General features: G+C 42.0%; 1 protein-coding gene across 1 annotated transcript in view; it reads left to right on the plus strand.

Annotated features, from left to right (window-relative positions):
• AGBL1 (ATP/GTP binding protein like 1) overlaps positions 1 to 25,465 on the plus strand; it is a 134,995-nt gene that overhangs the window by 90,764 nt on the left and 18,766 nt on the right. Inside the window, exon 18 of the mRNA XM_015812163.1 lies at positions 7,716 to 7,896. Within this exon, the coding sequence (XP_015667649.1) occupies positions 7,716 to 7,896 (181 nt within the window). The remainder of the gene's footprint in view (positions 1 to 7,715; positions 7,897 to 25,465) is intronic.

The raw sequence follows: 25,465 nt of genomic DNA on the forward strand, positions 1-25,465 counted from the left end.
TTTTTTTTTTGTTTTTTTTCCCCCCCCCCCCCCCCGGGTGCTGTATCCAAAAATTATAGTCTGAACATAGATGCTTTGAAGCAGGATTAGGAAGGAGAGAAAAAGCATGGATGAAAACTGTCAGAGGAAGACGTCAGAAGCACTTGGAAGTTTATGATGAAAGGAAAGGAATATTGAATTTAAAAATACACTCAGCAGGTTGCAGCTTCTGGTCAATCTTGTTTGGTCTTGGAAGCTAAGCAGAGTTGAATGCATTTAGTATCCTACAAGAAATTTCAGGGTTCTGGGCTAGATTAGGAAACTGAAATAGCATCCCGGATTAATGTGACAAGTCATTTCCATATTGTTGCCAAAAGAACTATCTGGATGTGTCTATGAAATCACAAGCTTGAAATCAAGGTTGACCTGAAAGCAACCACATCTGTCTCTTTTATGGAGAACTCAATGAAAAACTTATTTGGTGGCAATTTTGCAAGACTAGAAGTCACGGTCTCCTGGTCTCTATCTTGATGCCTTAATGACTAGACCAAACTAATTCTCCATGGTTCATCTCAATCCAATGCCATTTTCAGTGGTGGTCAGATGCCACTGGATTCATTCAGGTAAGGCAGGAGTAAGGCAGGAGTAAGACAGACGCATTCCGGGATGGGCTACCTCCTCCTGTGTAGACTTATTTTGAATCTTGAGGGCAACAGTGGTTTGTAATATTTTTTTTTTAATTTGCCACTTTAAAAAAAGATGGAAACCACATATGTTAGCGATAGCCATTTTCCCAGTGGCAATAAAGTTTCTCACTTCATTTCTTGAAAATAATCTCTCACCTTTTCACGAGACTTCCTAAACGGCATTTCACAATTTTTTAAAAAGTTTATCATTTGCTTTGTTTAATCTTGTGTGACGATCTGGGGTTTTCCATCTCTTTTGCTTTCAGGAACAATTATAAAGAGTCTCTCTTCCCATTTGCTTGGCTGTAGTATATGCCCAGCTCCCATCTGAGGCTAGCAAAATACAGATGTGGCTTGTGGACATTGATCCTTCTATTTTTTTTCTCTCCTCCCGTTATTTAATTTACCGTCTTATCTGAGTAAAGTTTTCCAGTTCAGAAAGTCTTGATTGTACCTTTTGTGATCTTGAACTGCAGTGCCTCAGTAAGGAATTTCAGTTTCTATATTAAATAATTTTAAAGTGTAAATCCTGCCTATGAGGAAGAGGAGATAGGCTCTCCGTATAGAAGAGCATTCAAAACAGTGTTTGCTGCTTATCTTCTGAACAAATGCTATGCTACCACTTCAGGCATGATTAATCCCATTCTACTGCATATAAGAGGAAATAGCATAATTCGCGGGATAAAAAACTAGTTTCATGAAATTTACAATTTAACTTAGTATTTGTAGTCAAAAAAACAAGCAGGACTGGAAATGCCTTTGCCACACAGATTCCAGAGAACCTTGGCTAATCTGAATATATATTTATTATGTGTCTGAATGTATTAGTGCCCAATTCCAGTGGACATATTATTTGTGCTGTACTGCTGGGATCAACCCTGCCCATGGTAGATTTTTATTCCCTTCCTTTTTGAATCACGAAAAAAAGCCAGGAACTGAAATGCCCACCCTTCTCCCCTCCTCCCTTGCCTTTCCCACCCCCCTAACTGGCATCTGTTAGCATTGCTGCCTTCCATTTGAGCATGTCAGAATGCAGTGCGGTGTAACAAGACGTGGTATGTTGGATGAGGGTTTATGTAGCAGAAAAAATGGTTCCTGCGCTTCCCCCCTTTTCGTTATTTACGTTCCCTGAGAAGGTTATGCGCCACATGAGGTTTCCGTAGAGATAAATGGCCTACCTCAGCTCCCTGGCAACTTCCCCAGAATCCAGAAAGAGCTCTGCGTGACACAGCCACCAAGTAACTTTAAAGAGTTGATCTTCATAGAGATCCTTGAAGGGCCTTGCGTAGGATGTACACCTTTTGCAGAACCAGATCCGTTTAGGAAGCCACTTTCTTTGGGGTTGAGAAAGGAAGTCATGATGGCAGGATGGCATGATAGCATGATAACATGAGGGCATGATAGCATGATAGCAGTCTCCCAATACTTGAAGGGCTGCCACAAGGAAGAGGGGGCCATCTTATTTACCAAAGCGCCTGTAGGCAGGACAAGACACAACGGATGGAAACTAACCAAGGAGAGAAGCAACCTAGAACTAAGGAGAGAATTCCTAATGGTGAGAACAATTAACCAGTGAAACAAATTGCCTTTGGACATTGTGGGTACCCCCAACACTAGAGGCTTTTAAGAAGAGACTGGACAGCCATCTATCAGAAATAGTATAGGTCTCCTGCTAAAGCAGGGGGTTGGACTAGATGACCTCCAAGGTGCCTTCTAACTCTGTTACTGTTACAAGTTTAGATTCTGAGTGCATGTTGCATTGATTAGAATTGCCTGTCTGCAGAACAGCTGCCTTGGGGGGGGGTGTCACTGAACATCCCATTTGTCAGAAAGTGATCAGGAGAGCATTCTCCCTTCTCTCTCCTTGACTCTTAACAGGGATCTTTATTCCCCCCCCCCCCCAGCTTACCTGTCTCACTCTGGGCAGTTGGGCAGCTTTCCCAGTGAAGCCCTGGGCTTCAATCACCCATCACTACAATGAACTGTGCTTCCAGGAGTCATCAAGAGCTCTGAGCAATACATATAAATAAAGATGTGCTGAGAGTCTTGCAAATGCCAAGGGAGGAGCTGATGAAGACTTTAGACAGCTGTAAATTAGGGGGGCCCCCCACACTTAAGCAGTATTGATCAACAGGGTAATCATACACTATTCAAATCTGTGGAAGTTGCACATAACGTACTGGTACATGCATCAGTATGGGAGGAATGCTGTATAATAACAGCGTATAGATTTATTCCACTCTGTTCTGATGTTGCCCGAGTTTGTTATGCCTTTGATGGGCAAAAGTGCAAGGCAGCATAGCGGGTAAGGTCTCCATGGGCCACTAGTATCATCTCTGTTGCACTGAAGCTGTCTTTCCCAAGAAATATCCAGCTTCTCTTTTTCTGTGTGGTTTTCAGGATGCTTAAGAAATTCTTTTAAATTTCTCTTGGTGGCGTTTTTGAGCTTGCTTTCTTGTTTGAGCTCCCGTCACTTGTCCTCGCTCCAGCCAACCTAGCAGTTCGAAAGCATGAAAATGCAAGTAGATGAATAGGTACCACCTATAAGTATGTAGGAGGATAAGAGTGTTCTATGTTTTGCCATACAATTTTATGTCATGCCGGCCACATACCATGGAAACGTCTTTGGACCATGCTGGCTCTTTGGCTTAAGAAACAAAGATGAGCGCCCTCCCCCTTAAAGTCAGTCACGACTACTGGGGTAAGACCACAGGGATGCCTACTTTGCCTTTGTGGTTTTGAGTTGGTGAAGGATTGCTATTGTTGGTGGTACTTTCCTTTTTTTGATTCAAATTTGAGAAAAATAGCAATAGCACTTGGACTTATATACCACTTCATAATGCTTTACAGCACTCTCTAAGAGGTTTACAGAGTCAGCATCTTGCCCCCAACAATCTGGGTCCTATTTTACTAACCTCATAAGGCTGGAAAGCTGAGTCAACCTTGAGCTGGTCAGGATTGAACTCCTAGCAGTGGGCAGAGTCAGCCTGCAATACTGCATTCGAACCACTTTGCCACCATCAAATAGAACCCCTTTTGCTAAAAGGCAGGTTGTTCCACTGGTTCATTGTTCTCCCTGTCAGGAAGTTTCTCCTTAGTTCTAGGTTGCTTCTCTCCTTGATTAGTTTCCATCCATTGCTTCTTGTCCTGCCTTCAGGTGCTTTGGAGAATAGCTTGACTCCCTCTTCTTTGTGGCAGCTCCTGAGATATTGGAAGACTGCTATCATGTCCCCCCTTGTCCTTCTCTTCATTATACTAGACATACCCAATTCCAGCAGCCTTTCCTTATATGTTTTAGCCTCCAGTCCCCTAATCATCTTTGTTGCCCTTCTCTGCACTCTTTCTAGAGTCTCAACATCTTTTTTACATCGTGGTGACCAAAAATTGTAATGGGATATCTCTTGGCTGTTCGTAGGTAACTGAGCAAGGGCTGTCTGGGCTGATGTATTTGTAAATGGGTAATCTAGCTTCTGATTGATCTTTCCAGTCCAGCCAGTTTCTAATTGGTCCATGTCACTGGAATCTTTTTGGTTCTTTATCCAGGACAGCTTCCAGTTGTTCTGTTTTAAGGAAAATCCAAGTGAACTATTGCCTGATTGGCCCTTCTTTGAGATCCTGCTTGGTGGGGTTTTTTTCTTTTAAGATGAAGCTGCTATGAGTTTTTGTGCAGCTGGTTATTTAAGGGCTGTTTAATCTTGGTGTAGATTAAGATACCAGTCTGTCCTTGTTCAGTTGCCTGCTAAAAGTACACTATGAAATAGATTGCTTTGCCTCTCAAGATGTCAGCCACAACTTCTGGAAAAAATGATAGGACACCCGAAAATTAGATCGTGGTCATATTAGCCCAGAAGTTTATTTCTGCTTGATGCTTTACTTAATTTGCTGGTGGAAATGATATTGAGAAGGGTGCATCACCTCTGCTATCAAAAGCCAGAAAATATTAAGGATATGGAAAGAGAAATAAAACAGCAACATACTCCCCATTTTCCTGGATTGATGAGCGGGGTGTTGCACCCTTCCCAAAAATATCAGTTCCAGCAAATTAATTAAAGTATAGGGGCAGGGAGAAGTTGACTTCCAACATGGGATTGTTGGAATGGGAAGAAGCTGACTCCACTTAGCCCTAGGGAATGGGGTATTGTTTGAATTTATTCCAGCAGAACACAACTTGTGACCCACATCTGTTCCATTTGTCTCCTCTACTCTTTAACCTGTGCAAAACACAGGCTTGGATTTTGCAGTATTATTGGCAAAATTATTGGTGGATTGTTAGCGCTCATCTCTTAAATCAGAAATGAAGTCCACAATCTGTTGCTATGCTTTATCAAATGGCGAGAATAGATCAGAATGGTTAGCAGCTATATAGTCATCGGTTATTAGAGAGAACGGGAACGAGAGAAAAGCAATGTGTGCTATCCGGCCATGCGCTATTTATAGCTGTTGTCCATTAGGGCTCTCATGAGTGCAATTCCTAGCCACGAGTGTGTAGCCCTATAAGTTTCATTCAAGCAATAAGAACAGAGACCGGCCCTAAATCATGATGGTAGGAAAAAAACCAAGCAAAGCAAAAAAAAAAAAAAATAGGAAAGCAGGAGAGAAAAGAGGTGTGTGTGTCAGCAGTCAGTGGCATTGGAACGGGAAGGGGAAATATGTATCTCAACTAATAATAATAATAATAATAATAATAATAATAATAATAATAATAATAATAAAGTTGAAAGGGACCTTGGAGGTCATCGAGTCCAACCCCCTGCTCAGGCAGGAAACCCTATACCATTTCGGACAAATGGCTGTCCAGTCTCTTCTTAAAAACTTCCAGCGTTGGAGCATTCACCATTTCTGGAGGCAGGTTGTTCCACTGGTTAATTGTTCTAACTGTCAGGAAGTTTCTCCTTAGTTCTAGGTTGCTTCTCTCCTTCCTTAGTTTCCACCCGTTGCTTCTTGTCCTGCCTTCAGGCGCTTTGGAGAATAACTTGACTCCCTCTTCTTTATGGCAACCCCTGAGATATTGGAAGACTGCTATCATGTCCCCCCTCGTCCTTCTCTTCATTAGACTAGACATACCCAATTCCAGCAACTGTTCCTTATATGCTTTAACCTCCAGCCCCCTATTTATCTTTGTTGCTCTTCTCTGTACTCTTTCTAGAGTCTCAGCATCTTTTTTACATTGTGGTGACCAAAACTGGATGCAAGATTCCAAGTGTGGCCTTACTAAGGCATTGTAAAGTGGTATTAATACTTCACATGATCTTGATTCTATCCCTCTGTTAATGCAGCCCAGCACTGTGTTGGCCTAATTATTATACTATTATTATGGATACTACTGCTAATAGTTAGAGCTTCAATCTTACTACACCACACAGCCACTACAGAAGGCTGGTTGTGTCCCTGCTGGTGGACCATATGTCAACCAGCTGGTGCTCTTGAGCAACACTATTGGAAAAGATCCATGGGGCCACTGAAGTGCAAACAGCAATGGCTTCTTTTCCTAGAAGTGAGAAGTACAGGCAGTCCTCGAGTTACGAGCACAGTTGAGCCCAAAATCTATGTTTGCTAAGTGAAACATTTGTTAAAGGGGTTTAGCCCCGTTTTACGACTTTTCTTGCCACCGTTGTTAAGTAAATCATTGCATTTGTTGAGTTAGCAACACGGTTGTTAAGTGAATCTGGCTGCCCCTATTGGCTTTGCTTGTCAGAAGGGGATCAGAAGGGGATCAGATGATTTGCTTGTCAGAAGGGGATCAGATGATCCCAGGACACTGCAACCGTCATAAATATGAGTCAGTTGCCAAGGGTCTGAATTTTGATCACGTGACCCTGGGCATGCTGCAATGGTTGTAAGTGTGAAAAACAGTCATAATTCAGTTTTGCCGTTGTAACTTTGAACGGTCACTCAATGGACCGTCGTACGCCAAGGACTACCTGTACATTTCTTGCATTGTCCTTGCCTACATCCAAGGCAACTAAATGCAGCTTTTCATCTCCAAGAACTCATCTGGCTAAGCATGAAAAAACAGGTTTTTGAAAGCTGGCTGGTGCTATCGGCGGCGGTTTCCCCACAGAACGAAAGCCATCTCTCGCGAAGTGTCACCCATCAAATCATATAATTGTCAGAGAGGCTGCCAGCCATGGATCAAGATTGTCAATGCACATCATTTTCAGAAAGAAGATATTTCATTCTCCTCCCTTTATTATTGGCAAACCTTGAAAGGGATTTGGAATCAGAAGTGGCGGTTCATTATCTGAACAAGAGAGAGACGGGAATTATGTTTGCTGGGTAGTGTAATGATGTTTAAAATGAGACAGTAAATAAGAGCTGGGATGTACATCAACCTCCCAGTGAGAGATTGGACTGACTGAAGTCTCGCTGCTTTTGATTGGTTCTAACAGCCACTGCCACCATTTCAGAGAAGTCTTTTAACCAGTTGGCTCGAGTGCAGGGGTAGGCAACCTTGGCTCTTTTATGACTCGTGGACTTCAACTCCCAGAATTCCTGAGCCAGTTCACAAGTCTTAAAAGTTGCCCAGTTTAGAGACCCCCAGTCAGTGGGATGGCAAAGATGCTCAGCTTGGGAAGACTGACCCAGACTGGGCTCATACAAAGCACCGGGTCATGGTTTGATTAACCAGAACTTACAGACTAAACCAGGGGTAGGCAACCTTGGCTCTTTTATGACTCGTGGACTTCAACTCCCAGAATTCCTGAGCCAGCCATGCTGAGGAGAAATGGAGAGGTTTCCAAACTGGGAGTTGAAGTCCATGAGTCATGAAGGGGCCAAGGTTGCCTACCCCTGGCCTAGATACTACTGCTATTAGCACTATACTAGATAAGCAGAGGGAAAAAATATAAAAAGTATGACAGGGCAAGCCACCTGTATATAAACTAAGAGCAAACCCCACTCCCTCCTCGGACTGATGATGTTACCTAGTAGAGGAATAAAACATCTGCAAGAAAACATCCAAGCTCAGAGAACCCCGAGGACCCCATAGTTCAACCTTGCGTTACAAATATTCTCGTCTGTGGGTATAAAAAGTATGTTTTCTTTCTTTAGGTGAGCGTCCTTATGTTGTACTCACGGCACGGGTTCATCCTGGCGAGAGCAATTCCAGCTGGGTTATGAAGGGGACTCTGGAGTTCCTCCTCAGCAACGATCCACTTGCTAATCTCCTGCGGCAATGCTTCATCTTTAAAATTATCCCCATGCTGAATCCAGATGGAGTCATCAATGGCCAGTGAGTTATTTTATTTAAATATTTATTGTGTTTTTGCATCGCTGCAATGACTTAGGGAGCATAGTGGCTGGTGTGGTTGGAAGTTAGCAATCCCACGTTTGAGATCTGAGTGCTGCAGTGGGGCGGGTTGAGCTCCTGTCCTTCACTCCAGGTCCTGCCAGGGACATGAAAGGAACCCCCCCCAAACCCACCCACGCAACCCCCCAATTAGCACTTCATCTCTCAATGAACCTCACCTGACATGACCTCTCCACCACAAGACCCTCCCTTCACGTGACCCACATTTGACCCATCACAAGACCCTCACCTGACATGACCTCTCCACCACAAGACCCTCCCTTCACGTGACCCACACCTGACCCATCACAAGACCCTCACCTGACGTGACCTCCCAATCACAAGACCTGCTGACCACAGAAATGTAGACTATTGTAAGCAGAAGAACACTGACATTGACATCCCCTAAACTCTGCTGAAGATGTTACCTAGACCGGTAATGAAACGTTCGGGTGATGGTCACGTCACCAGCTAATCCTTTCAACCTTGTGCAGTGCAACCATAATGACTCTTAGCAAAATATGGTTTGGTGTGCTATTGGAGTAGGGATAAGGTGGCTCCTTTAAACTGTGAATTCCAATTTCAACACGCATCCACTGAGCGTTAGAGTAGGATCTGTCAAAAGGTAGCTAGCAATACCTTGAAAATCTCATGGGGCTTCTACTCTTGAGATGATGGCTTTATCTATCTGGCTAAAAAACCAGGATGTTACCTATTCCTTTTCATATGGATGGTGACGTCTTTGAAAGAGATAGTCCATATTCCATTGCATGGAAATAAATAAAACGCGCAATAGAGAGTAGAGAAGGGAGACCAATTCATGAGATCACAAGTGAGGAGGGATGAGGATGTAATATAATATGTAGAGAGAGTGCTCAGGAAAAGAGCTGCCTGCTGTTAGTGGGAACGGTGTGCAAGAGAGATGTGCAGGCTGACTGGGCATCACAAATCACTTCTTCTAATAGGAAGCTTGAGAGGTGATTGCCAAGAGGATTGAGATATAATGAGGCTATTAAGATGCCTCCCCCCCCCACTAGAGTCCACTGAGAATTGAGCATGTAAGGCTCTGATGCTGACACCAGTAGGAAATAGGAAACCCGTGAATGGGTATATAACAACCTGTTAGGGAACCCAAGAAAGGATTTTATTTCAAACCATTGCTTTCCCTTGGATCTGCTCTGGTATATGAACATTCACTTCGCTCTTGGCGCAACCCATGCTCACCTCCAAGGCAAGAAGGGTGGGTGACTTGGCACACTTTTGCCAGCCCTCCTAAGAGTGGATATCTGCTTTTCTGTCTCTGGAAAACAACAATATCCGCCTATGGACATCAAGTCAATTAAAAACCAGAATCTGTGAACACCAGCTGGCAGTCAACCACCACGATCCCAGATCCCTAATCTCTACCCTCTACTCTTCGGTGTCACGCTGACATCATGTGATGGCACCAACTTGATTGGAGCAATACGAGAATCATCGGCCATGTTATCACCCACCCTGCACATGAGTTTATCAAAGCCTGGCACTCCACAAGCAATTCCATCAACAGACACATCAACCTATAACCAGCCTATGAACCCCTCAAAACTCAAATCAACTGCACAGCCAACCAGCGAGGGCACCAACCCTCAACCAGCCCACGCAAGCCCTCCACCAGCACTTCATCTTCCAATGACCCTCAGCTGATGTGACCTCTCCACTACAAGACCCACCACAAGTCCCTCACCTGATGTGACCTACACCTGACCCATCACAAGACCCTCACTTGATGTGACATACACTTGCCCCATCACAAGACCCTCACTTGATGTGACCTACATCTGACTCATCATAAGATCCTCACTTGATGTTACCCATACCTGACCCATCACAAGACCTCACCTGATGTGACCATCACCTCATGTGATCTACTGACCACACAAAGCCCTTATAAACAGAAAAACACCACACTGACATCCTCTAAATTCTGCTGAAGGTGTAACTTAGCCTGGTAACGAAACTTTTGGAAACCAACCCACAAGCTCGGAGACAAAGCTCCATCCTCAATATCTGCCTGTCCCAGGACCTTGGAAAGGACTCGATAGGTGGATGAAAATGCCAAATCCGGTCTAAACGTCTGCCTGATTTTGTGACCAGCCATGATAATTTGATGCAATTCAACGTCATTCAAAAACCTGTTCCTATTATACAGCCTTATCTTATAATCTTGTATGGTTGGAATCCAGGATTAGGCACCACTTATCCATTTAAGAGTTCTCCAAGCTTGTATTTATAAAGACTGCTAACTGATTAATCCATTTTATGGTAAATTAATTGCCCGCCTTTTAGCCAATTAATCAGTTATTTGGCAAATTAACATAAATGTTACAGCAATTCAGTAAGAGTGGCAGTGTGTGTGTGTGTGTGTTTAATGTATTTAATGAAGATGGTGCTTTGTAGTGACTGATTAACCTGGGAAAATATAATAATTAGTGGTTTGGTAAATTATCTTAAAATTCATTGCCTGAGTCAGGAAAGGCTGATTTTTTTTACATAATGACCTCAGTGTTAAAGATGGTTATTGTAAGGGAAGAAATCTTGAATAATAGCTAGTTGCCATAACAATGTTTTAAAAAAATATATAGCTGTGTTCCTTAGATCAGGCTACTTTATTGAGGCTGCAGTTTTATTTGAGAGAAAGCTTCTTTAAAGTCATTGGAACGTACATGTGAGTAAATACGCATAAAACAGCACAATCTTTCTGAATTTCACAGGCTAAAAAAGCTTGTGCAACACCCACATTCTTTTATTTAGGATCAATGTCTAAAACTTCTCTCTTGATGTACTGTCAAACATTTACTCTGGAACGGTCCTACACAGAATTTAAAGCAAGATAATGATTTGAGTTTTCCCCTCCTTTTATTAAAACGCAAAAAAAAAGAGATTACTCTCTAATTGGTTATCTGCAATTAAAGTACTTTTTTTTTTAAATAAAACTTTGCATCGTGTAAAACGACATGCTGTGCATCGCAAAGTGCCTTTCCTGAGCAATCTTAACACACACTTAAAAAGAAAAATATTCAGGGATATTTAGTTCTGGAGAATCACAGTTGGCAGGACCTAGCCAATTCTGGTTGATTGCCAAATGTTAAATTTAGAGGGGCTTAGTGAATAGAATAGAATAGAATAGAATAGAATAGAAAGATTGTAGAAGAGAAGAGAAGAGAAGAGAAGAGAGGAATGAAGAATAGAATAGAATAGAATAGAATAGAATAGAATAGAATAGAATAGAATAGATTGTAGAATAGAATAGAATAGAATAGAATAGAATAGAATAGAATAGAAAGATTGTAGAAGAGAAGAGAAGAGAAGAGAGGAATGAAGAATAGAATAGAATAGAATAGAATAGAAAGATTGTAGAAGAGAAGAGAAGAGAAGAGAAGAGAGGAATGAAGAATAGAATAGAATAGAATAGAATAGAATAGAATAGATTGTAGAATAGAATAGAATAGAATAGACAAGACAGATTATAGAAGAGAAGAGAAGAGAGGAATGAAGAATAGAATAGAATAGAATAGAATAGAATAGAATAGAATAGAATAGAATAGAATAGAATAGAATAGAACTGAGTCCTCTTTGAAGGGGCAGGGGAGTGATGGGAGCTTTGAAACGTTCATATTTCTCCAAAGCATCGATCATACCTTTCTCCTCCATCACACTTTTCATTCTGGGCCGCTGCCTTAATGACAAGAAGGAAATGCATCTCTGGCTTCAGTAGAATTAAATAATGGTTAATACCCTTAGTTGGTTATTAAATCAGTCTTTTTCATGCTAAAGTACTTTACAAAGACCCCTGAAAATTGAAGTAAAATTGCCTTCAGGCTGGCTCGGCTACTGGTGTCTTTCATGGATACATCCATGCAGTTTCCTTGATGTGATACAGAAGTAATTTGTTGATGTCTTCTTCTGGGATATTCTTCCAGGATATTCTTCCAGGATATTCTATCCTGCAGTCTTGGATATACCAGATGGTTCCTCAATTAGTTACGAACCATATCTGACTCTCCTTTGATTCCAGTGCTTTTTGCTTTCCTAACTTTTCAGTGTCATTGCACATACAGTAATTAAAATGGTCAGTAATAGCAGTGTGGGGAAGGGTGGTGTGAGATTGGCTTGGCTGGCCTTTACTGCTATTCCTTTGGAACTTTTAGAAAGAAAAGTTTCTTTGAGGGATGAATTAACGTTTTCTGTAAGTTTTGTTTCTTTATCTCGTGGGATCTGCTCTATAAGTGGGATTTGCCACAAAACATGGCAGCATGGTGTGGTCCAGTTCCTCTTTTCAAATAGGTTGTAACTTAGACCTCTTTTATGATAAATGTCTTCCGGCTGTCACGGAGAAAAGGAGACTAACTTATTCTCCAAAGCACCAGGGGTCAGGACGAAAAGTAATGGGTGGAAGCTTATTCAGAAGAGATCCAGCTTAGAAGTAAGGAGAAATTTCCTGACGGTGAGAACAATCAGTGGAATGGCTAGCCTCCTGGAGTTGTGATTGCTCCGTCACAACATTTTCAAAACTAGACTGGACAACCATCTGACTGACATGGTATAGGGCCTCCTGCCTTGAGCAGGGGAATTGGACTAGAAGACCTCCAAGATCCTTCCCAATCTTAAAATTCTATGTTCTCTTTTTCCACACTTCCTGTTCTCCATAACCCCATCATAATTCCTTGTCCACTAAGCTCACTCACCAATGAGCGTTTGAGATATTAAAAGTTGTTCTTCATAACTTTGCAAATCTTTGAATTTTCATCTATCTGCTGATAACGTCCCTACCCTTTCACTCCCATTTTTCTATAAATAGTGCTGAGAATATTGAGTTCTCTCACCTTGGGTGGTTCATTGGGGTGGGGCACATCTGTAGATTTTACCCTTTCCCGTTGAATGCCTTTACCCCTCTTGGTTACATTTCTTTCCCTTGGGAAACCAGGAAAATCTCAATAAGATATGCTGATATCACTGAGAGATGACACCCCAATATTTGATAGTCAAAGAGGCTTGACTACGTAATCATATCCCCAGGGCTGAGGGAAGGCAGAGACAATATAAATAAATAGTTTAACGCTTTTTTTTTTTGCAAGCTGTGCCAACAAATTTCCATAAATGTCCTTCCCTGTTGTATGTAAATATTTATGAAAAACCCTGAACCATTCCAGCTTACTTCTCTTCTTTGTGCACTAGCTTATTTCAGGTCACGCCTCTCTTCAACGAACAGCCTTGAAGATGCTAGTATAAATTAACATCGTTTCCTTTCTTTTGAAAGCTCATAAAAATGCCAGCTAGGACAATTTTGAACAAGGTGATTATTTGGAGTATCTCCTTTCTAATCTGACTTATTAACGAGCAGGATGATTTTTGCATCTCATACATTCAGACCCCTATAAATCTTCCCTCTTTCCATTCAGTTATGCTACTTATGCCACTGCTGCCTACTTGTCCCAACATCTTTCTTGATTTAAGAGGGATTTTCCCCCCCTCTTGCCTTACTTGGAAGTGTCATGTTCTGCACTGGAGCTTTCCTGGTTAGTTACAGGGGTAGGACAGAGAAATGGGGCTTTAAGAATGAGCTTTGCCACCATATGGGGCGGTATGGTCACTCAATGGTGGGCTTGTCGACTAGAAAGAGGTTTGAGCCCTGAGCACTATGTGAGGGAGGGAGTTCCTGTCCTCACCCCAGCCCCTGCCAACCTAGCAGTTCAAAAGCATGCAAATGCGAGTAGATAAATAGGTACCACTTGGGTAGGAAGGTAACAGTGCTCTGTGACATCATGAGCTGCCCACATGACTGCAGAAATGTCTTCAGACAGTGCTGGCTCAATGGCCTTGAAATGGAGATGAGCACCTCCCTCTATAGTTGGCAATGAATAGCGGAGTAAAATCCTCAGGGACTCCTTTACCTTTTTACCTTTGCAATACAGGCATGTTGATGCCACCTTTCATACATATTGGTGAGTTGAGGAGACCCAATCCTTGCTTGATGACCTTGCTTGGAGTCACAAAGAGTTGTTTTGGGTGCATTTCTTTGTCAAATATAAATTGAAAATGGTAAGTGTTCTAATTCAGATGTGGTCATAATTTTGCATTTATATTTCTCTACTCAAATGAGTAGAGAAATGTCTTGAACAGGTAACATAAGTAAAGGGGTAGTCGCATCAAATCTCCTTCCATTACCATTCTATTCTCACCCCCTTCAGCTTAATGTATCTAGTGCAGGGGTGTCAAACTCGCCACGTCACATGACGTGTCACGATGTATCGTGACTTGTCCCCCATTGCTGGAGCTGGGGTGGGCACAGTTTTGGCATGGTGCATCCGGCCTGTGGGCTGGCAGTTTTGACACCCCTGATCTAGTGGAAAAGAACTTTCGCAAGCTGTCTGCACAATTAAGTTATGCACCTGAAAGCATAGCAGTGTTACTGTTTTCAGGAAACTACTTTGAGCATGAATGGAGACTTGGGCTAGTAAGCTAGTAGTGGATTATGTGAACAAGGCAAGATCATGATCTTGGTCTTCTTAGCAAACCAAATCAACCCAGATCAAAATAGATTTCTTGGTCTTGTGAGGTTTGAGATTGTGGGGGTAAGTGGAATGTGAAACAGCTGTAGAAACGTGGTTTCAAGGGCTGCGTGCTAATGCTCTGCATTGCACTGAAAAAAAATAACTGCATACTTCTTAGGTATTGAAGTAATTTGTGCAATGTTATATTAAGGATCTCTTCATAGGGCAATCTATAATATAATGGGATTTTGACTGCACCTGCAAAATAGCAGCTTCTGTTCTGGAAGCTAATTTCTGAATGGTTGTAAACAGCTCAGCTTGTTGTGATATGCACTTCCTTGAAACAGCATCTCCCTACTGTGGATGGAGTTTCATTGTGGGACATTTGTAGGGATGGTATGGTATATTTTTCAGGGATCATGAACCTGGGTTCTCGAAAGCTCTGAAGGTGAACAATTTGAGATATAGAAGTTAGGAATCAAACAGATTTTGCCGTCAAAACCCTGGGATGAGTTTGTAGTTAGGTAATACTTGAGATGAAGGAATAGTGACACGAGATATAATTTTGAAGGCAATAAAAAAAAAGTCAGGTGAACAGACTGGACAAGACTGGAGAAAGTTCAGGGAAAAAAAAACAAAGTAAGAAAGTTAAATTACTTGAATATAAATGGTCTTTCATACTTTTCTACCATGTTTGATGGTGATGCTTCCTGTGCATTTCTCCAGGGAAATTCACCCCAGCCAAAAAAAAATATGGAATAAATGCTGTATCTTTTCTGACTAACCAGTGTTATTAAAAAGCATATACTTTGGTCATGGCTTTCCTCTTACAATGACCAGGGGGTAGCAAAAAACTTTTAACAGTTTATTTAAGGCAGGTTTCCCTTGAAGTCCCACAGATGAAAACGCCTTGTGGGATAGAAAGGAAACATGAGGAATCAAGGCAGCTGCACATTACTGGGGAACAAACTGTATCATGAAGGCAGTCATTCTGCCCCCAGGTTGCTAAATAAAACGCAAGAACCCAACACCCCTGTTGTGCACCATTTCTGCTCCACTCAGTTCTCCTCGAAAAGAACTTCTGAAGTAAAATATCTCTCTCCAAACTGAAGGACACTTGGCAGAAGAAAAAAAAAAATGGCAAGGAAATTGCTGTGCTGCACACTAAATACAGGAGTGCAAGGGATTAAATTAAAGCACAAGACTATATCCCAGTGATGGCAAACCTTTTAGAGACCGAGTGCCCAAAGTGCAACCCAAAACCCACTTATGCATCGTCGAGTGCTGGGTGGGCGTGGCCCATTGGGTGGGTGTGGCTGCGGTGGTAACGGCAGACTGGGTGGGACTAAAAAGTTCAATCAATCAATTCCAACTTTGCAAGATCTTTTTTTTTTCTCGCGAGAAGTTGAAATTGACTGAACCTTTTTTTTTTTTTGCACACGGCGGAGGCCTAAAGCGAAAAGGTTTTATAAAACTCACCTGAAGGCCTAGGACTGGGGCGACGGCGCGTGTGCCCACAGAAAGGGCTCTGAGTGCCGCCTCTGGCACCTGTGCTATAGGTTCGCCACCACTGCTATATCCCAATCAGCTGGCCAGCCAGCCAGTTCTACCTGCTTCTTCTTAACAGGAGCTGTTGCAAGGGAAGTGCCATAGAGATAGCAATTGCATTTAGACTTATATACCGTGTGCAGCAGCAGCCAAAAAAGCTAATGTAATCCTGGATTGTATAAACAGAGGCATAGAATCAAGATCACGTGAAGTATTAGTACCGCTTTATAAAACCCTAATAAGACCACACCTGGAATACTAAATACCAATTTTGCTCACCATACTACAAAAAAAAAAAGACGTTGAGACTTTGGAAAAAATTCAGAGAAGAGCAACTAAAATGAGACTAAAACATACGAAGAACGGCTGCAGGACTTGGGTTTGGCTAGTCTAAAGAAAAGAAGAAACAGGGGTGACACGATAGCAGTGTTCCAGTATTTGAGGGGCTGCCACAAGGAAGAGGGCATCAAACTATTCTCCAAAGCACCAGAGGGCAGGACAAGAAACAATGGTTGAAAACTGGTCAAGGAGAGAAGCAACCTGGAATTAAGGAGAAAACAATGAGGATAATTAACCAGTGGAACAGCTTTGCCTTCAGAAATCCTGGGCACTCCATTAGTGGAGATTTTTTAAGAAGAGACTAGACAGTCACTTCTCTGAAATGGTATAGTTTCTCTTGTATGAGCAGGGGGCTGGACTAGAAGACCTCCAAGGTCCCTTCCAGCTTTATTCTATTCTACCGCCCAATAGTGCTTTACAGCACTCTTTGAATGGTTTACAGAGTCAGCATTATTTGCACACTGCCTCCAACAATCTGAATCCTCACTTTACTAGCCTTTTTTGGGGAATCCTATCCCTGTGCTATATTCATTGGTTTGATATTCTCTCTGGCAGCATTTCTACCAGTGTGCAAAGCCAATGTGGCATCTGCCAACCTCAGAAGCTGGTAGGAATTCGAGCTCTTAGTTGATCTTTCCCAGACACTGCAGCTCCAGAAGAAAAACTATTATTTATTATCTCTAAATTTAAGGTTATTAATTGCATCAGTCCCCAAAAAAAAAAAAGATGAAGAAGCAAAACATCGTAAACAGCAATAATGAACGCTGCCAAATGCTAATTCCCTTTGCTTGCCAGTGGTGCCCGTGTTTGATTGATTTTTTTTTATACCTCTTCCCAGAAATATTAAATTAAAAATGATTCAGAGCTGCAGGATCATTGATCAAGCTTGGAGTTGATAGAAGAGTACACACACACTCAACACTAAAGGTCCTTGCAATTTGGCTCTAATCGCCTAGCCCTTGGGATAGCATGCTGTTCACCCTAAACTGATTTGTTTCCCTTTAGACAGTCCCAAAGGATAGAGCTAACATTAGGTTAGGAATCATACTTTGGGGGTTGCTTGCTTGTAGATTCTTGAGTAAACAAACCACCATTGGATAGATTTATGATGGAATAGATGTTAGTATCCCATATGGGATATTCCAATGACATTATCATTGAGGTCATTGGGGGTACCATTTTGTTTTATCATGCCACCTGGAGGGCATCTGTAGCCATGAGAGCATCTTCTCATTCATTGTTTTTCTACCATTGGGCTGCCTTTTGCTTTTAATGATGGGATCTGTCTGCCAGTCACAGGCTGGTATGTAGGATTTTAGATTTTAGATTTTAGATTTTATTAGATTTATACCCCGCCCTTCTCCTGGCGGACCCAGGGCGGCTTACAGCAAGCTAAAAACAGATAAAGACCTTACAAAACACCATTTTAAAATACTATTAAAAGAAATATTAATTTTGCCGTTTCATTTAAAATTTTATAAACACCCAATATAAAATCAGATTAAAATCAATCTAAAATACCCCTCAGGCCAGCCCCGCTAGCTGGAATAGACATGTCTTGAGGGCGCGGCAGAAGGAGGGGAGATCCGGAATGACCCGGATCTCTGGGGGTAGTTCGTTCCATAGGGAGGGGGCTCCAACAGAGAAGGCCCTCCCCCTGGGGGTCGCCAGCCGGCACTGTCTGGCTGACGGCACCCTGAGGAGACCCTCTCTGTGGGAGCGTACCGGCCGCTGAGAGGCAATCTGTGGCAGAAGGCAGTCTCGGAGATAACCAGGTCCGATGCCATGGTGCGCTTTAAAGATGATAATCAGCACCTTGAAGCGCACTCGAAAGGCCACCGGTAGCCAGTGCAGTTCGCGCAGCAGCGGCGTTACATGGGAGCGACGAGTAGCTCCCATCACCGCTCAGGATACACTGAGCCATAAGCTAGCCAAGAAAGTACGTTGCTTCATGCTGTGTGAACCGAACCTTTGTGATGAGTTTACAGTGGGTGAGCCTAGCCCATGGGGTTAATGAGTAGACCATGGTTATGTTAACCGAGGCTAAGCATGCCATTCACAGCCCTGCAAAAATTGAAATATACATCAGCCAAGAAGTAATCACTAGCACAACCAAGAAGCAGGTGTCTGATGGATGGATGCAGCCGCCACCCAATTAAGTATAAACCCCCTTCTTGTGTTCAAAATGCAAATGTTTCAACCACAGAAGCATACAATGATCTTCCACAGGTGCACGGGCGCATGACAGCCGAGTAGCAAATCTCACACCGGTCCCCATGAGATATGAGGCAAGGGAACCCAAAACAGGGGATCTGGTTGTGCAGACCAGGTCTTCAAAACTCTGGACAGGACTGACAGATCTCCTCTCCTTGCCTTCATTTTTTCCAGAGAATGATTTATGGGGTCCCTTATCTGCCCGAACTGCCTTGCCGCATGAATTATGATCCAGGTTCATTTAGCAGCACTGTTTCCTCCTTAGTGAATGCACTATTAAATATCTTGGCTCCCCAGGAACATGCTGGCTTCTCTATTTACAGCTGTTTCCCATGCAACCCCGCCTCCTACTGCTTTGCCCCCCCCCCCGGCTTCCTCCGACTGTGCTCTGTGGCCCCGTAATGACCACGGAGATAAATAAAAGGCATAATTCTCCCCAGCTGTTGTTCTTTCTCCCAGCTGGCTGTCACGGCTGTTGTTTTTGTTGTTGCCCTGCGTGGTAATATATATAATAACAAGGAAAACAAATCTTATTACTCAGGTAATTACAATAAATAAAAAGCTGAGATGGGAGGTGAAGGATTTTTTTTTGTTTTTTTTTTTAAAAATGTAATTTACTCTGGATATATACAGTGTTAGGTTGGCCCCACTGGGCACAGGGAGAGAAAGACTGTAGCTAATTAGCAGCCAGGTGTCACAGTCACAAAAACTCAGCTGCCTTCTTGCAACCTTGGGCTTTTGAAATTGACTAACTTGCTGCCTGGGGTGTTTTCAAGACTGGTGATCCATCACCAGCTTCTGTTATTGCATTGTGCTCTGTTATGCTTTGAGCGGTAACCCTCTGGAAGAGCTTTTGCCAACCTGGTGCCCTCAGGTGTCTTGAATATCAATTCCCCAAAGCCTTAGCCTCTTATACCAGCAGTACCCATCCTTTCTGGCACCAGGGACTGATTTTGTAGAAGACAATTTTTCCATGGACTGGTGGTGGTGGGGGATGGTTTTGCAAGCAACCTAGATCCCGTGTATGAGCAGATTCACCTTTTCTAGTTTGCTTGACACTTGCATGGCCTTTTTCCTGACAGACCATGGACCAGTACCCATCCATGCCCCGGGGGTTGGAGACCCCTGCTCTGTACTCACTAGGGATTTCAGAAAATTGATTTCTAAGACCTCTGGAGGGCCACGAGTTGGAGACAGTGGCTCCATGACTTTGACACATTCCCATACCTTCCCCTTTCTGTGACTCGTATTGTCGTGCAGGTGACCATCAGATGAGCAAGTGCAATCTGTTCTATATCTATGGAGATTCTCCATCATCCAGGTCATGGTTGTCCCAACGGTGCTTTTTCCGAAGGCAATTGGACTTCTTTGTTTTTCTTTGAAGACATTTCACTTTTCATCCAAAATGAACCCCCTTCGAATGGTGCGGGAGTATGAATGGATTTCCAGAAAACATTGCAGACTACAGGAACCATTTGCACTTCAGTTTGAGAAGCAGACAAGACAGACTCATCCCCCAAAGCCTGCCCCTGTCATCAACAGTGAAGGGACACAGGGCAGAAAGCATCCTACATCCAAGAAGGCTCCACACACATTTGCACTACTCAGGTGACCCAGAAGATAAGCCTCCAAATGGCCTGAATGGCTCTCTAAAAGAATGCAAATGACCAGCTGTCTGCAAGGAGTATAAATCCTTCCATTCCCCCACCATCCAGTCAGAGCTGAAGAAGCTTCCTGGATGAGAAGCGAAACATCTTCAAAGAAAAACAAGGAAGTTCAGTTGCCTCCTGAAAAAGGACCTTTGGGACAATCTGTTCTACGGCTTCTCCATGTTATTTGGGGCATTCAACACAGGTCAGATTGCAGATCCTCCTCAATAAAGTGCACAAGTCTCTCATCCAGTCATCCTCTCGTCTTGAATTGTTTCTTCCTCAGTGGAAGAGGACAATCACTTTAAGAGAATTAGCAAGTCATATTTTTATTTTTATTTTTGGTCTTTTGCACTTTAGTTTTGCAAGCCAGTAAGGAAAGTCCTGTTTTTATTTCCTTTTTTCAAATTGCTCCATCACCCCATAGCTTCTCTGGCTGCCTGACTTGAAAAAAAAAATCCCCTTGGGAAGAGTTCTGCCTTAATGCTTTTCCTTTGGACTGAATTAAAACATGGTGAGCTTGTAAGACTACTGGAGAGATGCTTGTAGGTTTCTGGGGAGATGGTTGTACAAAGAGCAGCAAAGCACAAAAACATACACCCTGGGCACTATAGAACAAGAGCTTAATAACAGTAAGAACTCCACACTCAGACCATCCTAATTGCAGTGGGGTGGTGGTCTCAATTAGGAAAACAATTTAAAAGCCCATTTCTTTTTCTTCAGATTGAATAAGAATTGAAAAAACATGAGAAAAATATTGATGCAACACTTAAAAATATTGACACATCACTAAAGAAAACAGCTAGCCAAAGAGCACCCACAGAGAACTCCCAGGTATAATTATAAAAAGAATGGCTTTCCTCAGCAGGATGATATATAATAATAAATAATTCTGGGCTGTGGAAACATCCGTTCTGTTGTACATCGTGTCTGATCCTTGGGATTCGAAGGACGGTGGTGTAGAATGAGATACTTTATGAAAAGAGGAAGGGGTTTGCTTTCATACATGTTCTACATATTTGCACAATTGTTGAAACGCCAACGCAAGAAGATGTGTTCTGCTAGACCTTTCTGACTTAAAGGACTCTTGTTGCTATTGATGAATTCACTCTTCTCTAACAGTTCTGGAAGACATCAAGTTTCATAATGCTGTGCAAAATTTGCTTTGCTGTGTGCCACTAGTTTTCTATCCCTGCAGAAGAGGTTTCTGTTTTTCTACCTTATATTCAGGGTGCTTTAGAATTTCTTTTGAATTTCTCCAGATGATTCTTGATGACATAGAATAAGAGAGTTGGAAGGGCCTTGGCGTTTATTCTAGTCCAACCCACTGCTTGACCAAGGGCAAATGGCTGTCCAGTCTCTTCTTGAAAGCCTCCAGTGATGGAGCACCCACAACTTCTGAAGGCAAGCTGTTTCACTGGTTAATTGTTCTCACTGTTAGGAAATTTCCTTTTTGTTCTAGATTGCTTCTCTCTTGATTAGTTTCCATCCACTTTCTTGTCTTGCCTTCTGGTGCTTTGGAAAATAGATTGACGTCTTCTTAGTGGAACTGCTATCTTGTCTCTCTTGGTCCTTCTTTTCACTAGACTAGACATACTCAATTCCAGCAATTGTTCTTCATATGTTTTAGCCTCCAGCCCCCTAATAATCTTTGTTGCTCTTCTCTCCACCCTTTCCAGAGTCTCAACATCTTTTTTATATTGTGGTGACCAAAACTGGATGCAGTATTCCAAGTGTGGCCATACTAAGGTTTTGTAAAGTGGTATTAATATTTGACATGATCTTGATTCTGTCGCTCTATTAATACAGCCTAGGATTGCATTGGCTTTTTTGGCTAATGCCGCATACTATTGGCTCATCCTTTCTGCTGTTGAGGGTATTTTCTCTATCATATTTTTTTCTATCCATTTTAAACATTCCTAACTCCCTATCCTTCCCTGTCTCAAACAGCCCAGTGGGATATATTCCTTACAATAACTTCCCTTAGGATTTATTTGTGTTTTGGAAGCCAGCCCATTGGAATGATGATCTTAGAGCGAGAGGCAGGACACCAAACTCCACATATTAGATTTTTTTAAAAAAAAAAAAAAAAAAAAAGAATTCAGCTTTTCTTTGGGGGGGAAAAAGATGAAAAGATCTTTGTCATCAAATAGAATGAGAAGTGTTAGGGAAAAAGTCTCAGAGAAGCCGTATAGTATGTGCCTGCTTTCCCATCCCTGAGAAACAATTCCTTTTGAGTCTAAAGAAAACCTGATAAAAATAAATGAACAAAAAATGAACTCCTTATCATTCTTTCCTTCTCATTCAGTTGTGTGTGCTTATTCCTATTGAATCAATGAAAGAGAGAGGGGGGGGTAACATAATAGCAGTGTTCCAATATCTCAGGGGCTGCCCCAAGAAGAGGGAGTCAAGCTATTTTCCAAGGCGCCTGAAGGCAGGACAAGAAGCAATGGATGGAAACTAATCAAGGAAAGAAGCGATCTAGAACTAAGGAGGAATTTGCTGATAGAACAATTAATCAGTGGCATGACGTGCCTACAGAAATGGGTACTCCAACACTAGAGGTTTTTTTAGAAGAGATTGGACATCCATTTGTATGAAATGGTACAGGGTTTCCTGCCTGGGCAGGGGGTTGGACTAGCTCCAGGGTCCCTTCCAACGGTGTTATTCTGTTATAGAGGGAGGCTGAGATGTGGAAACACACTTCTCCTTTTCTGCATCCGTACTTCCTCTTGGATTGTGGAATTATTTCGTTTCTGACTGTCTGCATTGGAAAGGAAGAAGGTTTGTTTTGCCCCAGTTCCTGAATATTACACCAGTCGTTTTATATAGGCATTAGTCTCTTCATTTTGCTTCACCTCAGTATCTTCCTGATGTGCATATATGTATTAATGGAAACACTGCTAAAAAAAAACCCCAACAACATGCAGAGAACAGCCACAGGGCTGTATTGAAATTCTTTTTGGAATGGGGTATATACAACCTCTGCACAGAAGGGTACTATACCATTAGAGAAATACTACCTGTGAGCAGTCCTGGTGCTCTTATGTGCAAATGTGATCACATTACAGATGCATTTTTTTTTTTAATCCATTCGGTCAAGGTGGAAATACTGAAGTGGTAAATTACCTGCTGTCCAGATCCTTTCAACACAGAGAATGTCTGCAGAGGGCTCTAGATTACTAAGATTTGATACAGATATAGGTAAACCAATTTGTTGGCTTGATAAATTTGGAAGCAAGGTTTGCTATAAATGATACCCTCCAAGCAATTACGATCTTTCTTAAGCAAGCATCATGCATTATAAATCAGTAAACTAAGATTTGGGCTGGGTAAAGCCCATTTTACTAGCCAGCAAGTGGTTGGATTTATTTGGTTGTTAATCTCCCTGTCTATTGGGAACAATTAATTTGACTTCCCCAAAAAGTAAGCTGTGGCCTCTTTTAGTAGAGAAAAACAGCCACCACCATAGAGAGAAGCTTATCTACATGCAATATATAAAACGCTGAGGGGTCTAGAGCATAGTTCTTACTTCTTAATGTACAATACCTCCAATTTATGAATTTCTCCCTATAAATATTCATGATTAATAAACAGTTGTTGGCTATGACACAGGAACTCTAGCACTGGTGTGTTGGATAATATAAGTTTGCTGTGGTCTCCATTAGAATTCTTTAGGAGAGTTAATATTTCTCATAAACTCTCATAATGAGAAATGTTAACTCTCCCTAAAGAATTCTAACAGAGACTAAGATCAAGATAGACTATGTCATCCAATACCTCAATAGTAAGAGCGCTTAGACTTATATGCCACTTCATAGTGCTTTACAGCACTCTCTGGGCGGTTCACGTATTTTCCCCAACAATCTGGCTCCTCATTTTACTGACCTCAGAAGGATGGAAGGCTGAGTCAACTTTGAGCCCTGTCAGGATCGAACTGCTGGCAGTGAGCAGAATTTGCCTGCAATACTGCATTTTAAGCACTGCGCTACCATGTCTTATCAACGCAAGAACTTGTGTCATACGTGACTGCTGTTTATTAGTGTCGGGTTATTTATACGCAATTCTCACTGTCTTTCCTCTCTCCTTTTTCCACTATCCCTTTTTCCATTTCTTCTCAGCCCTGCCCTCCCCCCCATATTTTTTTCTCCTCCATTTTAAGACTCCATATATCTTTCCGTCCCAGGAAAGCTATATTAATCAATGTAGTCAAAAATCAAGAGTTTGCTATCACCTTCTCGGATTAACCAATTTTATTAAAAGGCACAAGATTTTGTGAGCTACAGTTTACTTCATTAGATATAGGGCGCCTAAACTCACAAGAGCTTGTGCCTTTCACTTAGAAGATTATTATTTTTTTTTCTCCTTGCAAGAGTCTCATCCTGTACTATCTCTCTGGAAAGTTTGATGTTGGAAGCAAGAAATTTTGGAGAGAAAGCTTTTTTTTAAAAAAAATTAAATAAACAAACCAAGATTCCAATTTGATGTAATTGGAACTTTGTTTAATATTAATTCATCCCTAGGAAAGATAGCACCTGCAGAGGGCATCCTGTGCAAAGAAAAATAGCTTGTAAGAAAATAAGAAAAACCTGTTGTTGCTTTTTGCTTAATACGAGGCTTGCTAGCTTTTCCAGAGATCTGCAGAGTTTTGCCCATAACTCTCTGACTGGAAAGGACTTAATTTTGTGTTTCCTTATATTAATAAAAGAATTAAAGATTGGTTGTAATAAAATCGTATTGACCAATTTTTCTAAACATAAATTGCCCACGAACCCTTTTGCATTTGCATCACATGTTTATGGAACAGGAACATTGCTTATTTAGGTAGCCCCCCCCCAGCTGCACAAACAATAAAATAGCAAAACATGAGTATGTTCTAAGCTAAAGCAGCTTAAATGGTGAGAGGATCTCCAGCTGGTTGATGGTCAAGTTCTCCTCTTGGTTCCTCAATACTCATCTTTTAGAATTTTCTTCATTTAAGAACATTCAGAAGATCTGGGGGGATGTGATAACTGTCTTTCAGAAGTTGAGGGGCTGTCACAGAGAAGAGGGGATTGGCTTACTCACCAACACACCAGAGGTCATGACAAGAAATAATGGGTGGAAGCTTGTTAAACAGAGATTCAACCTAGAACTCAGGAGTAATTTCCTGACAATGAGAACAATTAATCAATTGAATAGCTTGCCTCCTGGAGTTGCGGATGCTCCGTCAGTGGAAGTTTTGAAAAA

This window comes from Protobothrops mucrosquamatus, unplaced genomic scaffold, assembly GCF_001527695.2.
Source record: "Protobothrops mucrosquamatus isolate PMUCROS unplaced genomic scaffold, P.Mucros_1.0 scaffold72, whole genome shotgun sequence".
Taxonomy (NCBI): domain Eukaryota; kingdom Metazoa; phylum Chordata; class Lepidosauria; order Squamata; family Viperidae; genus Protobothrops; species Protobothrops mucrosquamatus.